This window comes from Antennarius striatus, chromosome 17, assembly GCF_040054535.1.
Source record: "Antennarius striatus isolate MH-2024 chromosome 17, ASM4005453v1, whole genome shotgun sequence".
Taxonomy (NCBI): Eukaryota; Metazoa; Chordata; class Actinopteri; order Lophiiformes; family Antennariidae; genus Antennarius; species Antennarius striatus.
In genome coordinates, this window is record NC_090792.1 from 15,954,790 (window position 1) to 15,971,618 (window position 16,829).

General features: G+C 41.2%; 1 protein-coding gene across 2 annotated transcripts in view; it reads left to right on the top strand.

The window, feature by feature from the left end:
* The first annotated feature begins 1,428 nt into the window (after positions 1-1,428).
* trim9 (tripartite motif containing 9) overlaps positions 1,429-16,829 on the top strand; it is a 31,376-nt gene continuing 15,975 nt past the window's right edge. For both annotated transcript variants that reach the window (XM_068339611.1, XM_068339612.1), the window contains exons 1-3: positions 1,429-2,349; positions 11,282-11,377; positions 11,741-11,863. In XM_068339611.1, coding sequence (XP_068195712.1) covers positions 1,513-2,349; positions 11,282-11,377; positions 11,741-11,863 — 1,056 coding nt within the window. In that variant the 5' untranslated portion in view covers positions 1,429-1,512. The remainder of the gene's footprint in view (positions 2,350-11,281; positions 11,378-11,740; positions 11,864-16,829) is intronic.

The window sequence follows — 16,829 nt, forward strand, 5'->3', positions numbered from 1 at the left end:
TGTAATGTTAAAGGAATTATGACACAAAGGGAAAACTTGGAGGTGATTTGTGTTCCGTGTGCGTCTATATTTTTGATTTGATGTTTCCCGTTCGCTGATACTGTTTCTGGGTGCCCTTTAATCAGCAGCTATTTGCATTTGTGCTCATGACGTCTTCTTCTACATTCCTGCACAGGAGGTCACCAAAAAATTGGACACTCGATCACAAATTTAGGAGCATTGTGGGAAATGATTAAAGACAAATCTGTGAAGATTTCCTTTCAAAGCTGCCCGCTGTGTGTCCTGGCAGAAGGAGAGAACTGGCACCGATGCAAAGACATGAAATAGTTTTAGAAGGATGGGCCTCTTCTCCGTTTTGAGAGCAACCCACAGGAAGATGCAGCGAGGCCCCAAACTGAGGAGATTACACAGAGAACAATGTCATCATGCCGGAGGCGTCAGCGTGCGCACATCCAAAAATAGCTGATGGTCCTTTTTCAAACAGTTGGTTTGAGCCAACGTTAAATCCAGGGAAATATTAGAAGAGATAACTGCACTATTCCTCGTGTGTTTTGTCACATCATTGAAGATTATGAGCAGAAACATTATCAGTACTGATAGAAAATTACACACTGTGGTTAATGGGACCATTTTCTCACCCTTTCATTTCCTTAAGCACATTAATACCCAGCCCACTGATCTTAAATATGTTTATTTGCTTTTACTTTATTTAGTTTTTTGACACATTACTGAAAGCCAAACAGACAATGAGAAAAAATATTCCCATTCTCAAAATACTTTATAACATATGCAGATGTAATCACAATGAATGGCTTCACCCCCCGATGGTCTGAGACACATGCAGGCACTCCTGACAACAGGATTACTGTGTTTCATTTCTCAATCATCAGGCTCACTGAAGAACTCCGTTGCCATGGATATCTCGCAGATGACGGAGGTATGTGGTCATAACAAAATCCAGAAGATTCCCAAAACTGAGGAAAAAAACTTCTCTTGAGCGACCACTTTATCTCATATCACAAGGTTTTGGTTTTTGTATTTCATTTTGTATTGCTTCCTCATGAAAAGACAAATTTCCCAACTACCAAGCAACCAGGATCCTGCAGCTGTGACGTGCAGAAGCTGCATGTCTTATGTAGATCTAGACTTAAACTATCATATAACATCAACCCTGTCAGTCATAAACGTGTAGATATATTTGTATCTACAGTTTCCACTTGCTTCTGTTGAATCTCGCCGTTGAAGATCATCAACTTTCCACACTTTGACAGCTGATTCGTCCAATGGCTGCTTGGAATCCTCCCGATGTCCAATGGTAACCCTTTGAGGTGTGATGCTGTTTGCTTATTGGTTAGTCTCCATCCTCCCTTACTGAAGCCGTTCCGTTGGTCTAGGTTGCTCCGGCAGTAGGACGCGGCTGGAGCTCCGTTTACGCACAAGAAGCAGGACCGGCTCTGACTCTGCTGTGACTCCCGTTTGCGTTGCGCTCGTCGGAGGAATCTCACATCAGCCATGGATGAAATGGAGGAAGAGTTGAAATGCCCCGTCTGCGGCTCTTTTTACCGGGAACCCATCATTCTGCCTTGCTCCCATAACATTTGCCTGGCATGCGCACGAAATATCCTGGTGCAGACCCCCGATGCCGAGTCCCCCCAGAGCAGCCGAGCCTCCGGGTCTGGCGTCTCCGACTATGATTACCTGGATTTGGATAAGATGAGTTTGTACAGTGAGGCGGACAGTGGATACGGTTCCTATGGGGGTTTCATCAGTGTTCCGACCACCCCCTGTCAAAAATCACCGAACGGGGTACGAGTTTTCCCCCCGACTGTCCCTCAACCTCCTCCGCAACAGCATCTGCTCCCGCAGCCCGGATCTTTGCCCCCGATCCCACGCAATTCGTGCATTACCTGCCCGCAGTGTCATCGCAGCCTCATCCTGGACGACAGGGGGCTCCGCGGATTCCCCAAGAACCGCGTTCTGGAGGGGGTGGTGGACAGGTACCAGCAGAGCAAAGCAGCGGCTCTCAAGTGTCAGCTCTGCGAGAAGAGTCCGAAAGAGGCTACCGTGATGTGCGAGCAGTGCGACGTCTTCTACTGCGACCCGTGCCGCCTGAGGTGCCATCCTCCCCGGGGGCCCCTGGCCAAACATCGCCTGGTGCCTCCGGCGCAGGGGCGGATAAGCCGCCGGGCGAGTCCGCGTAAAATCTCCACTTGTACAGAACACGAACTAGAGAATCTCAGCATGTACTGTGTGCAATGCAAGACCCCTGTGTGTTATCAGTGTTTGGAGGAAGGAAAACACGGCACACATGAAGTCAAAGCCTTGGGCGCAATGTGGAAACTGCACAAGGTACGTGCGTAAAAATGAAAATGTTTGCAGCAGTGCGTCTTTTTAGTGTCGCCTTTATTTGCGATCAGTCACCACCCTCAGCGCTGAGCAACAAGTCTGAGCTGATTCTTATGGAGCCCCCCCCCCTGTCAGAGTCCAGTGCACAAACCAATGGGGGGGGGTGTCTTCTCTGTCACATTATGAGGTCTTTCCGTTGCAAATTATTATTAAATGAGCGAGACTCCTCTGAGACAGCTCACATTCCAGTCAACTTCAAGGTGGCAAACAAGGTTTCCCAAAACTGGTTTCTCTGGTGTGCAAACCTGTCGTGACTGGAGAGAGTTCTATTTGAAATTCTATTCAGGGCTTGGCCTCCTTGATCAACAGAAAACTGCCTGTGTCAACATCTTAAAATGAAGTTGCAGTGATTGGGATCTGTTTTCAGCTGTTGACCACTTGTCTCTGAGGGGAGTCCTTCACTCTGGATCCACTGCCCTCTGTGCTGCCCCACAATCATTAGGCAAGGCGAATACTGGAGCTATGCTTGGCTTTGAGATGCAATTTTGGAAGCTGCTGTGGGCAGGGAGATGCTGCGCTTAATCAAACTGCAGTTTATCTACGTCTCTGCAGCAGGAACCCTCGCCTCCACGCCCCCAGCTCCAGCGGTGAGGGAGGATGCAGCGCTAGATAGAGATGCTCTTCAAAATACAGGGATGGTGGCCCCTGGTTTACAGGCGAAACCCCCACCACACACACACACACTGCTCAAGGTTTACAGTAAGCACTGGTTGTGTATTTCTCCATTTTAACAGACCTCAAAGCCAATCTTCTTTAGATTGGGGGTGAGATAGGGTGTCACCTCAAATACATGAGGCAATTGTGAAGCTGATGGAAAAGTCAAAGGTGGTTGATTTTTTTCACTCGCATCAGTTTGCCATCACTTGAGAAGTGTCAGGCCATTCCAGCGTCATCTTTCTTGGATGAAAGATGCGCTTGAAAGCCGATCAATGTTAAGAGGGATAATGTAAAAAAATATTCCTCCTGGCATCTCATTCTAACGCCTAATTCCTGACCTGATATCTGATGCTGCTGTCCACGGCAATTGGAGCAGATGGCCGACACCTCAGAGCTGGCAGAGCTGAGGATGGACATCTTTCAGAGCTTCAGGGTGTTCCCTAAATAATTCATCATGGAAATCATGACACTGCATTCCATATCCTGCAGACATGCTGCTGAGTTTTACTTGTATTTATGTATAATACATATAGTACCCAGAAACGTAAGAACAATACCCACAGTGATACCTCCTTTAAAGTCTATTTGGTTATTCTGCAGACTTGACATCCAGATTGACAAATCTTAAAAATTTGGTGTTTTTTAGTAGGTTTTCATCTCATCTTTACTCCGTGGTGATATAATCATCGGTACGTTCATCTGCAATTATTTGTAATTGTTTACGTCAAAGTGTTGTTGGACAAGAACATCACACTGATGACTGTGAGTATAAATGGTCATCATGGAGCTGAGCTGCCGGCACAGCCTCTGCCACCACCATTTGAATATGTGGAAATGTTCACTGCTGACTTCCATTGTGAAGTGCTTGAGGTGGTCAGTCAGAATAAAATAGACTAGTTACTATTTTTAAAACCCTGTTGATTTCTGTATTTACCGCTGCTTGCACATGCTGAGCTAGGAGTGCTTGATGTTTTCCGTCTCAGTAAGGTTTTATACTCCTACCTCCCAATGATATGGAAAGTTCAGACGGATCTTTACCCTGATTCACATAATTTAGTGGGTTCTTTCCATCCTAGTGGCCCATCCTTCCACTTAATTTTGTAGAAATCTGTGAAGTGGATTTTGTGTTGTCCTGCTAAAAAAGCAACCAATATGTAAAAAAAAAAAAAAAACAGTACAAGGAAATGCAGCTTTAAGGTTTTGGCTTCTATCTTATGCAAAGCATTTGTTGAGCTTCAAAGCTAAACGGCATCTTCAGTTGTTTCAGAGAGCGCTGCTTTACTGTGAAGCTTCAGAAATCCTTTGTAGACTAAAAACTTCTCTGCTCTGGGAGTTAGCAGATTACGACTGAATTTTCCTTTTTGGATGAAGTGTTCCAGTAATTATTAATAAGATCTCTTCTGTTTTCCAACTGGGATATTCTTCAAGGTTTTTAATCTGCAATCACTGTCTTTTTACATTGACTGTCTTTGTCTATCTATGTAAAGTATTTCTCTCTTTATATAGAGAGTTGAACCACCTGCCACCATGGCAACCAAATCCCTCTTGATGTAGTGCAGAGCATCAGAGGTCTCTTAGATACTGGACCCCTAGAGGAATCAATCCCAGATGCTTTCCAGTCTTTTTTCTCTTTCTACAGTCGTCTTGTCTCTGCGTTCCCCTTTTGGACTCCATGACCATGTCTAAACTGTGAGGGTAATCAATTTCGTGTCTCCTGAGTCAATTTCACTGGCAAAAAACGAGTTGGAATTTATATGTTACACAGCGTGGCTCATCCAGCTCCCCTCCGCCTCTATAGATTTGCGTCAGGAAGTTTTTTACCGTGACAGGATGCCCGTGTTAATCTCTGTAAATCACATTAAAACGAATGAAGGCGTCCGAGTGTTAAATCCCTACGAGGTGAGTGGTCGTCAGTCCTTCATGCGTGTCAGGAGAGGTTATGCAGGACCTTCATGCAACTAGGTCAAGCTCCAGCGCCTCATGGGAATTAAAGGCAATTTATCATGTTGAGGTTTAAGAAGAAGATGCACAGACTTCAGAAAACCAGATTGTAGCAGAAAAATTGTTTGTTCCCCTTTGGCCGTTGGAGAGAAGTTAACCCAGACAAATATCAACAATTAAGTTCTATTTATTTAAGGAAATTCTAACTTCTACCTTGCACATGTGCCCCCTTTAATGTCATTGTATGTTTGATCCTAAACCATCTGAAATGAACAGACGGCCTGAACGCCGTGATACAAAGATAACACAGACGGAGCTCCACCAGATCCCAGCCAAGATTCCCCAAAGAAGCAGGCTAATGAGGACTGACAACGCAGATGCTGGGACGAATGTTAAAAGTCTCATCTCGATATCGAGGCAGATGTTGTCAGTAGCAACTGATTTTAGTCTGGCGGAGCTACCTGCAGCTCTGCAGGAGGAATGGGAAAGCCTCGATGACGTGACTGTCAGTCACAAGGAAGGACTGTCAGTCTGCATCCGCTGTATGTACAGTATGCACAGACAACCAGACACAGAGTGGCGTGAAGCCAGCCCACACAGATACTGCAGAGCGACGCTGAATATATCAAGCATCCTTCTCACAGAAATGGGAATCATTCACGAGCAACGATAACAAAAACTGAACACCGTTTAATAGTCAGGTGTGTCATGGCGTCCATTTCTATAGAAAGTCTTCAATTCCACCTTCGTAAGCTATTTGCATAGAGCATTATACCCACATTTTTAATATTACAGTTTATTGAACAATTTAAGTTTTCTAAAACATCAGGTTCCAATTTATCTAAAAGCTCAATGTACATATAATTGACAGATAATGTGTAATAAATGACTGAAATGACATTTAAATATTGTTGTTTTGAAGTGTTAGCTATCATTTTACTTTCACCAAATGTACAAGTCAGATCATATATGACTTAATAATGATTTAATGTTAACACTAAATGACATAGTAAGTGTAAAGATGAAAAATATGTTTTAAAAAATCAACTTAACATTTCAGTCCATGCACAAATCCAACCACCCAGATGACGAGCTAGTCGAGCTCGCTTTAGCTTCCTATGGGTGAGTCCCTGTGAGTCACGTCTGATCATGTGAGTCAAGGCCCAGAACATTCCAGTGCCAATAATCACACATATACTCAAAATTATATTGGCAGAAACATGAAAATGCACCGGCACTTTTATACATATCATAGGGTTATAACATCTTTCTCATCCGACTGACCGCTCAACGAACGGGACGCAAGCCAGCATTCACCCAGTCACACAACACATTGTTGCCAGGGGCGATAACCGTTCACACGAGCACTCACACAGGCCAACCAATTGCAAGAACACCTGCTAAACCACAAAATCACAACTACTGACAGGAGCAATACTAATAAGAAATATTCAGACGGGCTAGGGTAGCCCTGTACCCCCCACTTTGGATGGGGTCATAATGAAAATGCTGACTTAAGAAATTGCTTTATCCATGCAGCTCTGGTAACTAGTAAAAGACTAGAGAGGGATTTTCACATTTCTTTTACTTTTTATAATCCTCTGCTGTTTGCAAATTTTTAATAATCAATTTTTTTGTGCTGTAAACTTGTGTTATTTCTTCCATATCCCAAAACTCACCTAACTCTATGACATTAATACAGCAAAATATGTGCGCTTTTTCAGTAGTGTTCAAATAATGATAACTACAATAAATCCTTCACCTCATATTTGCTAGACGTGTTACTGTGAGGATATAACCCACGGTTGTTTTATTGTTCTGTTGTAGCTGTTCCATTACATGTGTTAATATACATGTAAAGAGATTAGCTGTGTAAATGTTAATAAAAGAGAGATACAGAACAGGAAAGAGAACGGCAGAATGACCTAGAATGGCCGAAGAGAGGAAACAGAGCCGTAAAGGTGAAACATCAGCGTCTCCTCTCAGGGGAAAAAGAGCCACAGTGTTTACTAGAATGCATCCTGTTAAGTTTCCATATTGGGTCCAGTGCCATATGTGAGGGTGTTTTCGCTTTGGCATAATTTTTTTAGTAACATTTCTTGGGGGCTGAATATTTCAGCTTGCTCGAGGGATGAAACGGGAGAAAGATAAAAAGCCTTAAAACTCTATTTTTCCTTTCAAGCCCAAAAGGAAAGAGAGAAAATGTTTTTTTTATTCTAAATGAGTCAAAGTTGTGCAGTTAAAATAAACCTCACTTCACCTTGTTGGAAAATATCCCAACAAGGTTAAATAAGGATGCGAGCTATGGAAATGATAACCTTTGTGGAAAACTAGTCCCAGGTCAGTCATGACATGCAAAACTAACCTGGATTAGGTCAGTTTCGAACAACAGGAACTGACAGGATTAGGAAGACATATCAGCGCTCTTCATCTCTGTCTGTGACGGATTCATCTTGGACACCTTCAAACTAGATCTGCAGAGATGCCACATATTTAATTCCGATAAAGATAAAGTCAGAGCAGACTGGAATAGATCCCTTCTGTCCCATTTCCTGCTGTGCTGTCCCAGCCATCCATCAAATAAGGACTTTCCTTTTATGCCTCATTATAACTCAATAAGCCTCATTATTATTGTTATTATTATGCAAGTTTCATGACTTCTTTTGGTGTGGATTGTTAAAGATTTGATCTGCATGATTGATTGATGACAGAGGATTAATAATAAACCAGCAATTTAGGTTGATTTTATATGGGATCTTGTTAAACAGAAATGAGTATTGCTGTCTGGCCAAGTCTTTACTCTTCTAGCATGTTAGAGGATGTAAGAGCTCAATTTTTAACAACAGCAAAGCTCCAAAGATGGCAAATATCAGGTCACCTGCTTAATATTTCAAAATGTATTCTCTGAGGGCTGTGCCAGTGTGAGTAAACAACCAAAACCTTTCATGTTGGAGTCTCTGATTACTGATTCCAAAGGAAGTAACTGCTTTTCTCAAGCTGTGTAAAATTACATTAATATCGCCTTTCATTGTGGGATTTTACTGAAATTGTCGTTTCTTTCCACTCACTGGAGGTTGACCTCACTTCGTACTCATTATACGAGATTAAAATAGGCTAAAGAGACTGTTCATCAAAGAGAACACCTAGACCCACAGCTTTGAATTAGAGCAAGACACTGAAAAACATTTTCTGAGGTGTAACGCATTTGACACTAAGTTGAGAGAACTTAAAAATCGATCTTGTGTATTTCGATTTGCTTCAGGAGGGCAGTGTTTCCTCGAGCTGAGCATTGACATTACAACCCCCCCCCCTCCTCCTTTCCTTTTCATTTCCTGCTAGTGGAAGCTTTAACCAAATTGGCTCTGATGTCTTTCTGACATTCTCACTTTACTCTGACAGATTACTTCAGTTCACTTGATCCCAGAGGGAAAAAAAATCAGCATGAAGAATGATCCTGGGGCCGTCGGTGAATTATTCATACAAGTGTTCCCACTTGTCTTAATTACTGAAATGATTAGTGCTCCTATATAGCAGGATAATCCTACCCCCAACACCTCCACCACAACAGATCTTCCATCATGCTTTGCAAACATTCCAGCATCTTCGAACAAACATGAAATCCCTTTGCGTTCATGTAAGTGGAGACTTGTTGAGCAAAAACTCTAAAAAGACTTTGACTAGTATTAGCCAGGAACAAGAAAGAGCAAATATTAGCATGTTAAACTAGTTATGGTACTAGCTGCACTAGTAGAAGAAAATAAGAAGAAAAGACCAATTTGTATGTTTTCCAGCTGGCTAGTTTTTTCTTTGTAGTTTGTCTTTTTGTTTTGTTTTGTTTTATGGCCTTTCCAGAAAAGAAAAAAAAAAGAAAATTTAGGACTTGATTCATTTGTAAAGAACAAATTTTCAACCTGTGTTCAGTAATTTGATCAAAATGGTCCACAGTGATCTCTTTGGCCTACTCTTTGTTGATATCTGTCTTTCCTTCAGGCTCTGGATCACCTGTCTTTCCTGATCCGTGTAGAATTACTGTCTACATTCATGGCATGTTTTGACCTGTTTTTGAGGATGGAGCTCTGTAGGCTTTCCAACAGACACTGCACAAATTTGCCTGAAGACAATCAAGTGCTCTTCATTTCATCTGCCGCGTCACTGAACGGCTTTTGGCTGCCAAAAGGATTAGGCATGGTGGGCGTTCATTCAGCGTCCATCACTGTAGGGTAGAGAGGAAAATGAGAAAGCTGAAAAGGAAAAATTACAATATAGGACAGTTGAAAGGGTAGATGGAAGTTACCTGTTGGATCTGTAGTGAAACCACCGGAGCAGGAGTGTCCATAATGGATGGGATCAAAAAGATGTTGGTGACTCTTTAGTTCAGTGAAATAGATCTTGATTTTTGAATTAGAAAGAGTCAAAGAATGAAAAACAAAATATTCAGAAAAGTGTTATTTATAAGTGTGTAGAATGAGGTGTGAATCCAAATAAAAATGTTTTCATAGGGCAAAACACTTTCCAGTTGTCCAGTGGTAAGAAATACGACTAGAACTCTACATGTACCACTAATATTTGGCTGTAATTCAATACAATTGAAATTCATCCTTGGTAGAATTACAAGCTCTTTTCTAGTATTTGTTGTGGTTCAGTTTTGAATTTACATTTTGGGTTTGTACCCACTTCTCCTCTGTCAGTCTGTGAAATGACCTCCATCATCATATTTCTCAGTCAACAGCGTTTCTGCAATGATAAACATAAAACAGTCTGAATTCATTCTTGCATCAGTTCCTGACTTTTGGGATGACTTTACCATTAACACATCTAAATAGTATTTATAAGTTATTTTCAAGAAGTCGTACTAAAAACAACCCACAACTTCTTGCATTACATTATAAGAAGTTCTTTTCGTTGGCATTTTATATTTGTTTAAATCACATAAATGCAACAAGCTCAAGATCAACTGGAACAAGTTCAAATAAATAAAATTAAATAAAATAAAAAAGACAAAGGGATTTCGACTTTGTCTTTGTTAATGTTTCCAGAGAGGGCAACTGTCTATTTAAATTGTGTTCTGTTGAGATATGTGTGGGGAAGTCTAAACAGATACCGTATGTGGGATCATGTGATATTATTTGCTCTTTGCTGTGACTTACAGTCGAGTTTGAAGATCCATCATTTTAAAGTTTTTGTTCAAACAAAACAATAGATAATAGAAAGCATTTCCGCGGCCTCTGAGAACATGTAAAGGCGCATTGATGATTATCAAGATTAGATAGTAAATGTATTTTTTGCTTTGAAATTCATCTTCTGTCTGTCTGTAGGTTTTCAACACAGAGGAAAAAGGACACTTCATGTCCCCTCGTTCATTCGGGTCTCTTGTGCATTGAAATATGAGTCCCACGTTAGCAGGCAGGAAGTTTTTCTAGCCTACACACTCCAGGAAAGTTTACATTTTAGACTTTGCTCAGCTGTTACAGGCTCAGACCATCCCTTGGTGCACCAAGCTCATGTTAGTGACAGCTGTCATGGTTTCCCAAATGTTGAGGTCAGAGGTCAGCTGCCGGCCCCCACAGACAGATTCCCACTGGCTAACGTCAGATTCCCGGAGCTGGGCTGACACAGAGCTGTTTTCACAGGGTTTCACTGCATCAGCTACCTCTAGGTTTTATTGTTCTCATCCGGAGTTCAAGTGTTTGCTTTTTTTTTTTTTTTGGCAGATAATAACGTTTTTTCCATCCAGTAGACAATACACACCCCAAGTGGGCGGTTGTTCGCTCAACCGAATGAGGTTCCCATGGGGTCAGGCCATGTCCCTGTTCACACAACCTCTCTTCACATACATGAACACCACATCTCTTTTCCCTTCTGTCCAAACAGAAGTATTTGTGTGTCGCTGCAAACATCCAAAGCACTGGTATTTCCTGTCACACACACAGAGCTCTGCATGACCACGGGCTTTAATCCAATCAGAAATCCATGCAACAGTAAAGCACTTTCTTGCGTAAATCACTTCAGCTTTAATTGGGAATGACATATCTTGTGTGAGAATAGACTTTGACTCTTCGAAATGTCAGCCTCTCATCAACGATGAAGAGCAGCTTTGTTTCTAAATAGACGCTGGTCATTGCAACTTCATCCAAAACTACAAAACTTTGATTTTCACAGTGATATGAATGTATTTATGCTTCAAAATGATAGATTGATAAATGATTGAATTAGAGCTATAGAACATGTAACTGCATTGCTCCAGTTGTATCCCTAATTTCCTGTCTCATATCCACAGGGTCAGCTCTCTCAGGCCCTCAACGGCCTATCAGACCGAGCCACTGAAGCCAAGGAGTTCCTGGTTCAGCTGAGGAACATGGTGCAGCACATCCAGGTGTGTAAAAGGATTTAATAATAGTAGTAATGTCTCATCATCTTCTGAGATCCAAGACGGTCCACAAGACACATTGTATTATTTCATGTATACTGTTAATCCTTTGCTTAGAGTTTGCTCTTTGTCAATTCACAACAGTCTCCAGATTTAAAAAGATCAAAGATCACTTATGTTATGGTTTGTTCAAATCTGAATCTAGCAGCGATCTGCCGACAGCTTCATACCTCCATACATCCTTCACAAAGACTTTGATATGAACAGATGTCTTGCCAAAGTTGCTAAAGTTAGCTAACGGTCACTGAGGCTTCAACCGGTTGCCCAGTTGGTATTAATGCATGGATTCTATTTATCTGTGTCTCGCAGGAGAACGGAGTGGAGTTTGAAGCTTGTCTGGTGGCGCAGTGCGACGCCCTCATCGACGCCTTGAACAGACGCAAAGCCCAGCTGTTGGCTCGAGTCACCAAAGAGCATGAGCACAAACTGAAGGTGAGTGATCAGACACAAGCGGGGACCGTTCACACACTCCCCAGATAAACATTTCAACCATCTCAACAACTCAGACTGGACTAAGAGTCCCTTCTTGCAGCTTTGACCCTTGCATCGATAGCACAGGCTTGACATGAATAAATGCAGCAGTAGTGGAAGCAACCAGCAGCAGATCCAAGCTGTCTGAGGGGCAGGGGGCTGTTAAAGGACATGATCTGTATGCGGTGGGACACCGCTGCATAAAAGAAGAAAAATCACAATTCAGTTTATTATGCAATAGTTGTAAACCCTGATTCGGATTGAGATGATTGTATTCTGTTATTCAAATACAACAATACTACACCTCTGTCATAAAATACACAAACAAGAAGCTTTTCCTGCAGGAAAGACTGCTTTTATGGCACTGCATCATGTTCCTCGACTGGAGCGACATCATAACACTACTTTTTGTACAATGGAAAGAGACCCCAGAGGGCAGTTTAACAGATCATTAATATTTAGATTAAATACACCAAATAACATTTATACAATCTGTTAGTGAAGAAAATTTGTAAACCACCTTCAGTATGGAGGCAGCCAAGGCTCTCTCACAGTACCGTTTCAGTAACGGAGGCGGTGACGGTCACCATGCTATGGATTTGAGTCTAATAGCGGTACCAGTAACAACGAATGGAAAGACGATCACTTCCATGCCATCTCTAATGACACAAATCGAAAGCAATTAATGCCGGGCAAGATGGAAATGAATCCAAATCAATGGTGCGCTTTCAAAATTCATAAAAAAATACCTGACTGATACGCACCTTCTTTTAATTATTTATCATGTTTCTCCAGCTCACAATTTTTCAGATATTTCATCATTTAAGGTTCAGCACAGAATTAACAACCTAAAAATATTTTTATATGTAGGTGGGAGACTTTCAACAAATGAAAGCTACACTACTCTTGTTTTTCAACCATCTGCAGCATATTGTATGGGGGACCGAGAGATGGAGTCAACATGAGAGGAGGTGGAGGGAGGGATACATGTACTGTAAAGCATCCAATTTCACACTTGGATGCTCTGTAGAATTGAGACTTCACACATGTAGGTGGTTTGAGAAACAGTTTGTGCGCGACTACATGCTCATACGTGGTCATATGTTCCTTTTCTGTCCACATGTATGAAGTCATTGGATGTGGAGATATGTAAGCATTCGTAAGATCAAACTAAAAACTCAATCTTGTATATTCCTGTTCACTTCGGTGCAGAATGAGACATGTTGTTCGTCTGTTGCGATTAGTCTGTTGAATGTTTTTATTTGAATTCATCTGTTATCATCATCTGAAACACGAAAGTGTGTATTTCAAAATATGTAAATATTCCAGTCAATAAACTGGTAAAGTCACAGGTTTTGCAGGTAGGAAGAAACAACTTCTTGGTATAAGCAGTAGTACTGGAAACTGCAGTTTGGTGGAGTCGCTGTCTGCCGTGTCACAAATGTTGAAATCATAGCGGGATATCGCTGTGACATATTTACAGCTCCAGAGCTGATCCTGTCCTCAGTGTTTTTTCTTCTTTTGACAATAACGGGTCGGACTAGAACTGCAGGTTTTGAACCAACAGCACTGCAGAGCCTCATTTCATCTGCACTGTTCATAATTAAAATGCAAAATCTCCTCCATTAAGCGATGAATGTTCCTGTCAGATAACAAATCAAAATCAGATTTAGTCACTGAATCAAAACACATCTCCCCATCACAGACCTGATATTCATTTCAGGTTTTCAGCCAACATAATATGGAGATTTTTTTTAATTTTTTTAACGCAAACATGTCGTCGGTGCTCATTCAAAGTTCTCACCTCAGAGCTTTGACATATTTATAGTTCTGACCAAGAAAGAAAGCAGTCAGCTTTACACCCACATTTTCAAATAGTTTTATTCTCTGTTTTGTGTTACTCATTCAGTCCTGCAGGGCAGCACAGCTCACTGTAAGTCAATATCAGGAGGAGGGAAAGGATCACTGGGACATTTTCTGGAATCTGCCTCCAGTAATTGGATCCCCTCTGACATGGGCAGTCATTGGGATGTTTCTAGCTTCATTAGCACGTAGCTCCGTGGCAGAGGTCATCCTGTAGCTGTAATTTAATCAGAGACATCTCAGTCCTGGTGCTCTCCTGATGGTACTGTAGGCCTTTGTAAATTCTATATGTCACATCTAAGGTAGAAGATATTTTGCAGTTGAAAGCAAAACAAAATGCCAGCTATGCATTTTATAGGTGTCCAATTAAGATGCTAATGAAGTTCTCTGATTGTTTTGTGCTTGTTCAGTCACCTGAAGCTGTTTCTATGAGATTTAATGAACAGAAGACTATGCAGATGACAAAGCAGTTGCCTCCTAAGGTCCCGATGACGAGGCCTGGTTGCCATGGTCACCAGGGTCTTTTGAGCGTAATGTTTGAAGTTGCAGGGACAAGAAGTATTCCTTAATGATAGTGATAGGTTTTTTTTTTCTGCATAGCGAGAGAGATCCCACTATATCACATGAATTAAGTATTCTTTTCTATTCTCCTTTTCTTTTCTTATTGTCCTAAATATTCATCTCGTTGACTAGAATTTCTTTCTTTTTTTTCAAATAATAAAAAAAATAGTTGTTTTATTAACACAAGAGTCTTTAAATCCTCACCAGACAGACAGAAGACATAACACAGATGACATGACTCACGTCAGTCCTGTTTATAGCTGACTGAAAATACCCGACTTGATCTTAAACAGCCACAGTGTTTCAGGTTTTAACCTGCTAGGCAGCCGTTTTTCTCACTGAATGTAATCCATCCCTGTAAACCCTTTACAAGTTTCTTTTCTCTTAGAAGTTCACTCTGACAAACAGAGATGATGCATTCAGGAGTGCAGTGTTTTAGTGAACTTATTTTGCTTACTTCACATCAAGTTTATCAAATGAATTATTTAAAATATAGCTGTAGTGTCATCTACGTATTTATTTTAACCCACGTTTGGCTTCAAGCTAGCATGTCAAGCCTTTGTCTCATTCAATGTTTTGACAAAAGGTTAAGATCACTTGCCCTCAAGACTTCTAATCATTTGCTTTACCAGAAAAGCAAATGATTATCATTTTATTTAGCAAAAAAATCCTGGTTTTGGTTTACAAAATTAATGCAAGCGTATCCAACCAGAAGTTATGGTGGCTCAGAGATTTCTGGTTTCCAAAAGCACTTATATATCGAAAAAAAATCCCCGTGGTTTAGCAAGGTATAGCACCAAGTGTAAGTATGTTCAAAAGATCGATGCCCCTAATTTATAAAAACAACATGCTGCAGCTAGGTTTGCTTAGCATTAAAACTCCAAGCAGAGGAAGTTCATAAGTAATGGATGAGCTTTTGAGCTCCTGGTAGTTTGTGCAAAGAGCAGTAGCGCTAAAAGTAAGTGAAAACACTAAAAAAAAAAAGGATTATTGGTTGGGTTATGTGAGCGCACTTTCGAAAGTGACAAGGTCAGGTAAAATCTCAGCTCAGAGTTGAGTAGAAACTCTTCAGATAAGAAGAACACGGAGTCTTCCTGTTTTACTTTCTACTGTAGTGATTTACTGACCTCCCCGCTGACTCCTCGTCAGCCACGGCGCCATAGGGGATCCTTCCCTCTCTTGGGCCTCAAACATGGAGAACAGTATGGACCCAATAGGAAGAACACTGGAGGCAAATAACAAATTATTAATTATCTCTCTGTGAGCAACAGATTTATTGCCGTAGAGAGGATGAGTGTGAAATATTAATGCTGATGTTGAATTGAGCATCAGCGTTTTGGTTGTCAGTAATTGTTGCTTTGTGCACATGAATATTCATGATTCTATTGACCAATAGAAAACTCATCATCAATCATGTTGATCTGCCAATTAGTCTTAATTTGTCAATATTTTTTCATTTAAAAGATGTCGGAGGAAAGTAAAAAATGTCCAAGCTCCAAAATAGTTGCTTGTTTCTCCGATATTCCTCCGTTTTACTGCAGAATTTCTTGGGTGAAGAGTAGGTGCTTGTTTCCAAGCAGCGAGGTCGTTATTTTCATGCTCAGCAGCCACATTGTTGAAGAATTAACTCCTTGAGTCCATCTCTGCACTCAAGGTGTGATCAGACGTATTGTTTGCTATCTTGAAAGAAGGAGAGCACCAAAGCTCTTTAGATCCAGACACGCATTGATGCTGTGTGGGCAGCGCCGTGATCGTCGCTGGCAACCGGGGCTAAGTGGAAGTGACTGGTGCCACTTTTACTGACATCACCGGAACACGCAGAACAACACAGGAAGAGATTTGAATCCATTCATTATTCATTCATTCATTCATTCATTCATTCATTCATTCATTCATTCATTCATTCATTCATTCATTCATTCATTTTAAACACCTCAATTCCCCCTCACAATCCCTCTTTTGCCTTTAACTTCTTATCCCCCCGTTATTCTTTCTTTCTTCTTCTCTTCTTTTGCCTTCATCCATCTATCTTCTCTTCTTCTACTTCAACTTTCTCCTCATCGGATCCCTTTTCTCTCTACACTACAGCTCTGTCCTCACTTACCCCTTCCACATCCACATCTCTAATATTCAGTCTGTCAGTATCATTAAATCATCTTCAGTTCTAACAAACTGTAGACCAGTCTGTGCTGTCCTAAAGCGACAGGAGGCTGCAGTCACACCAGAACTACTGCAGTGGTCGAGTAAATAAAGCAGTTTATAACAAAAAGCAGCAGCAGACTCTCGACTACAACCTCTGCAGCTGATTCTGCTGCCCGATAGAAAGATTTTTTTATCCTAACAATGGATCTGCCGTTCCCTTCACATCTACTTCAGAATTTGAACACATCTGTTTTGGGTTCAGTTTCCCTCATATTTTTTTGTTTTCCCTGAGGCGCCGAACCAATTCCAGATTCATTCATATATAATATTTTTATGTATGTATATGAGAATGACTGTAAAG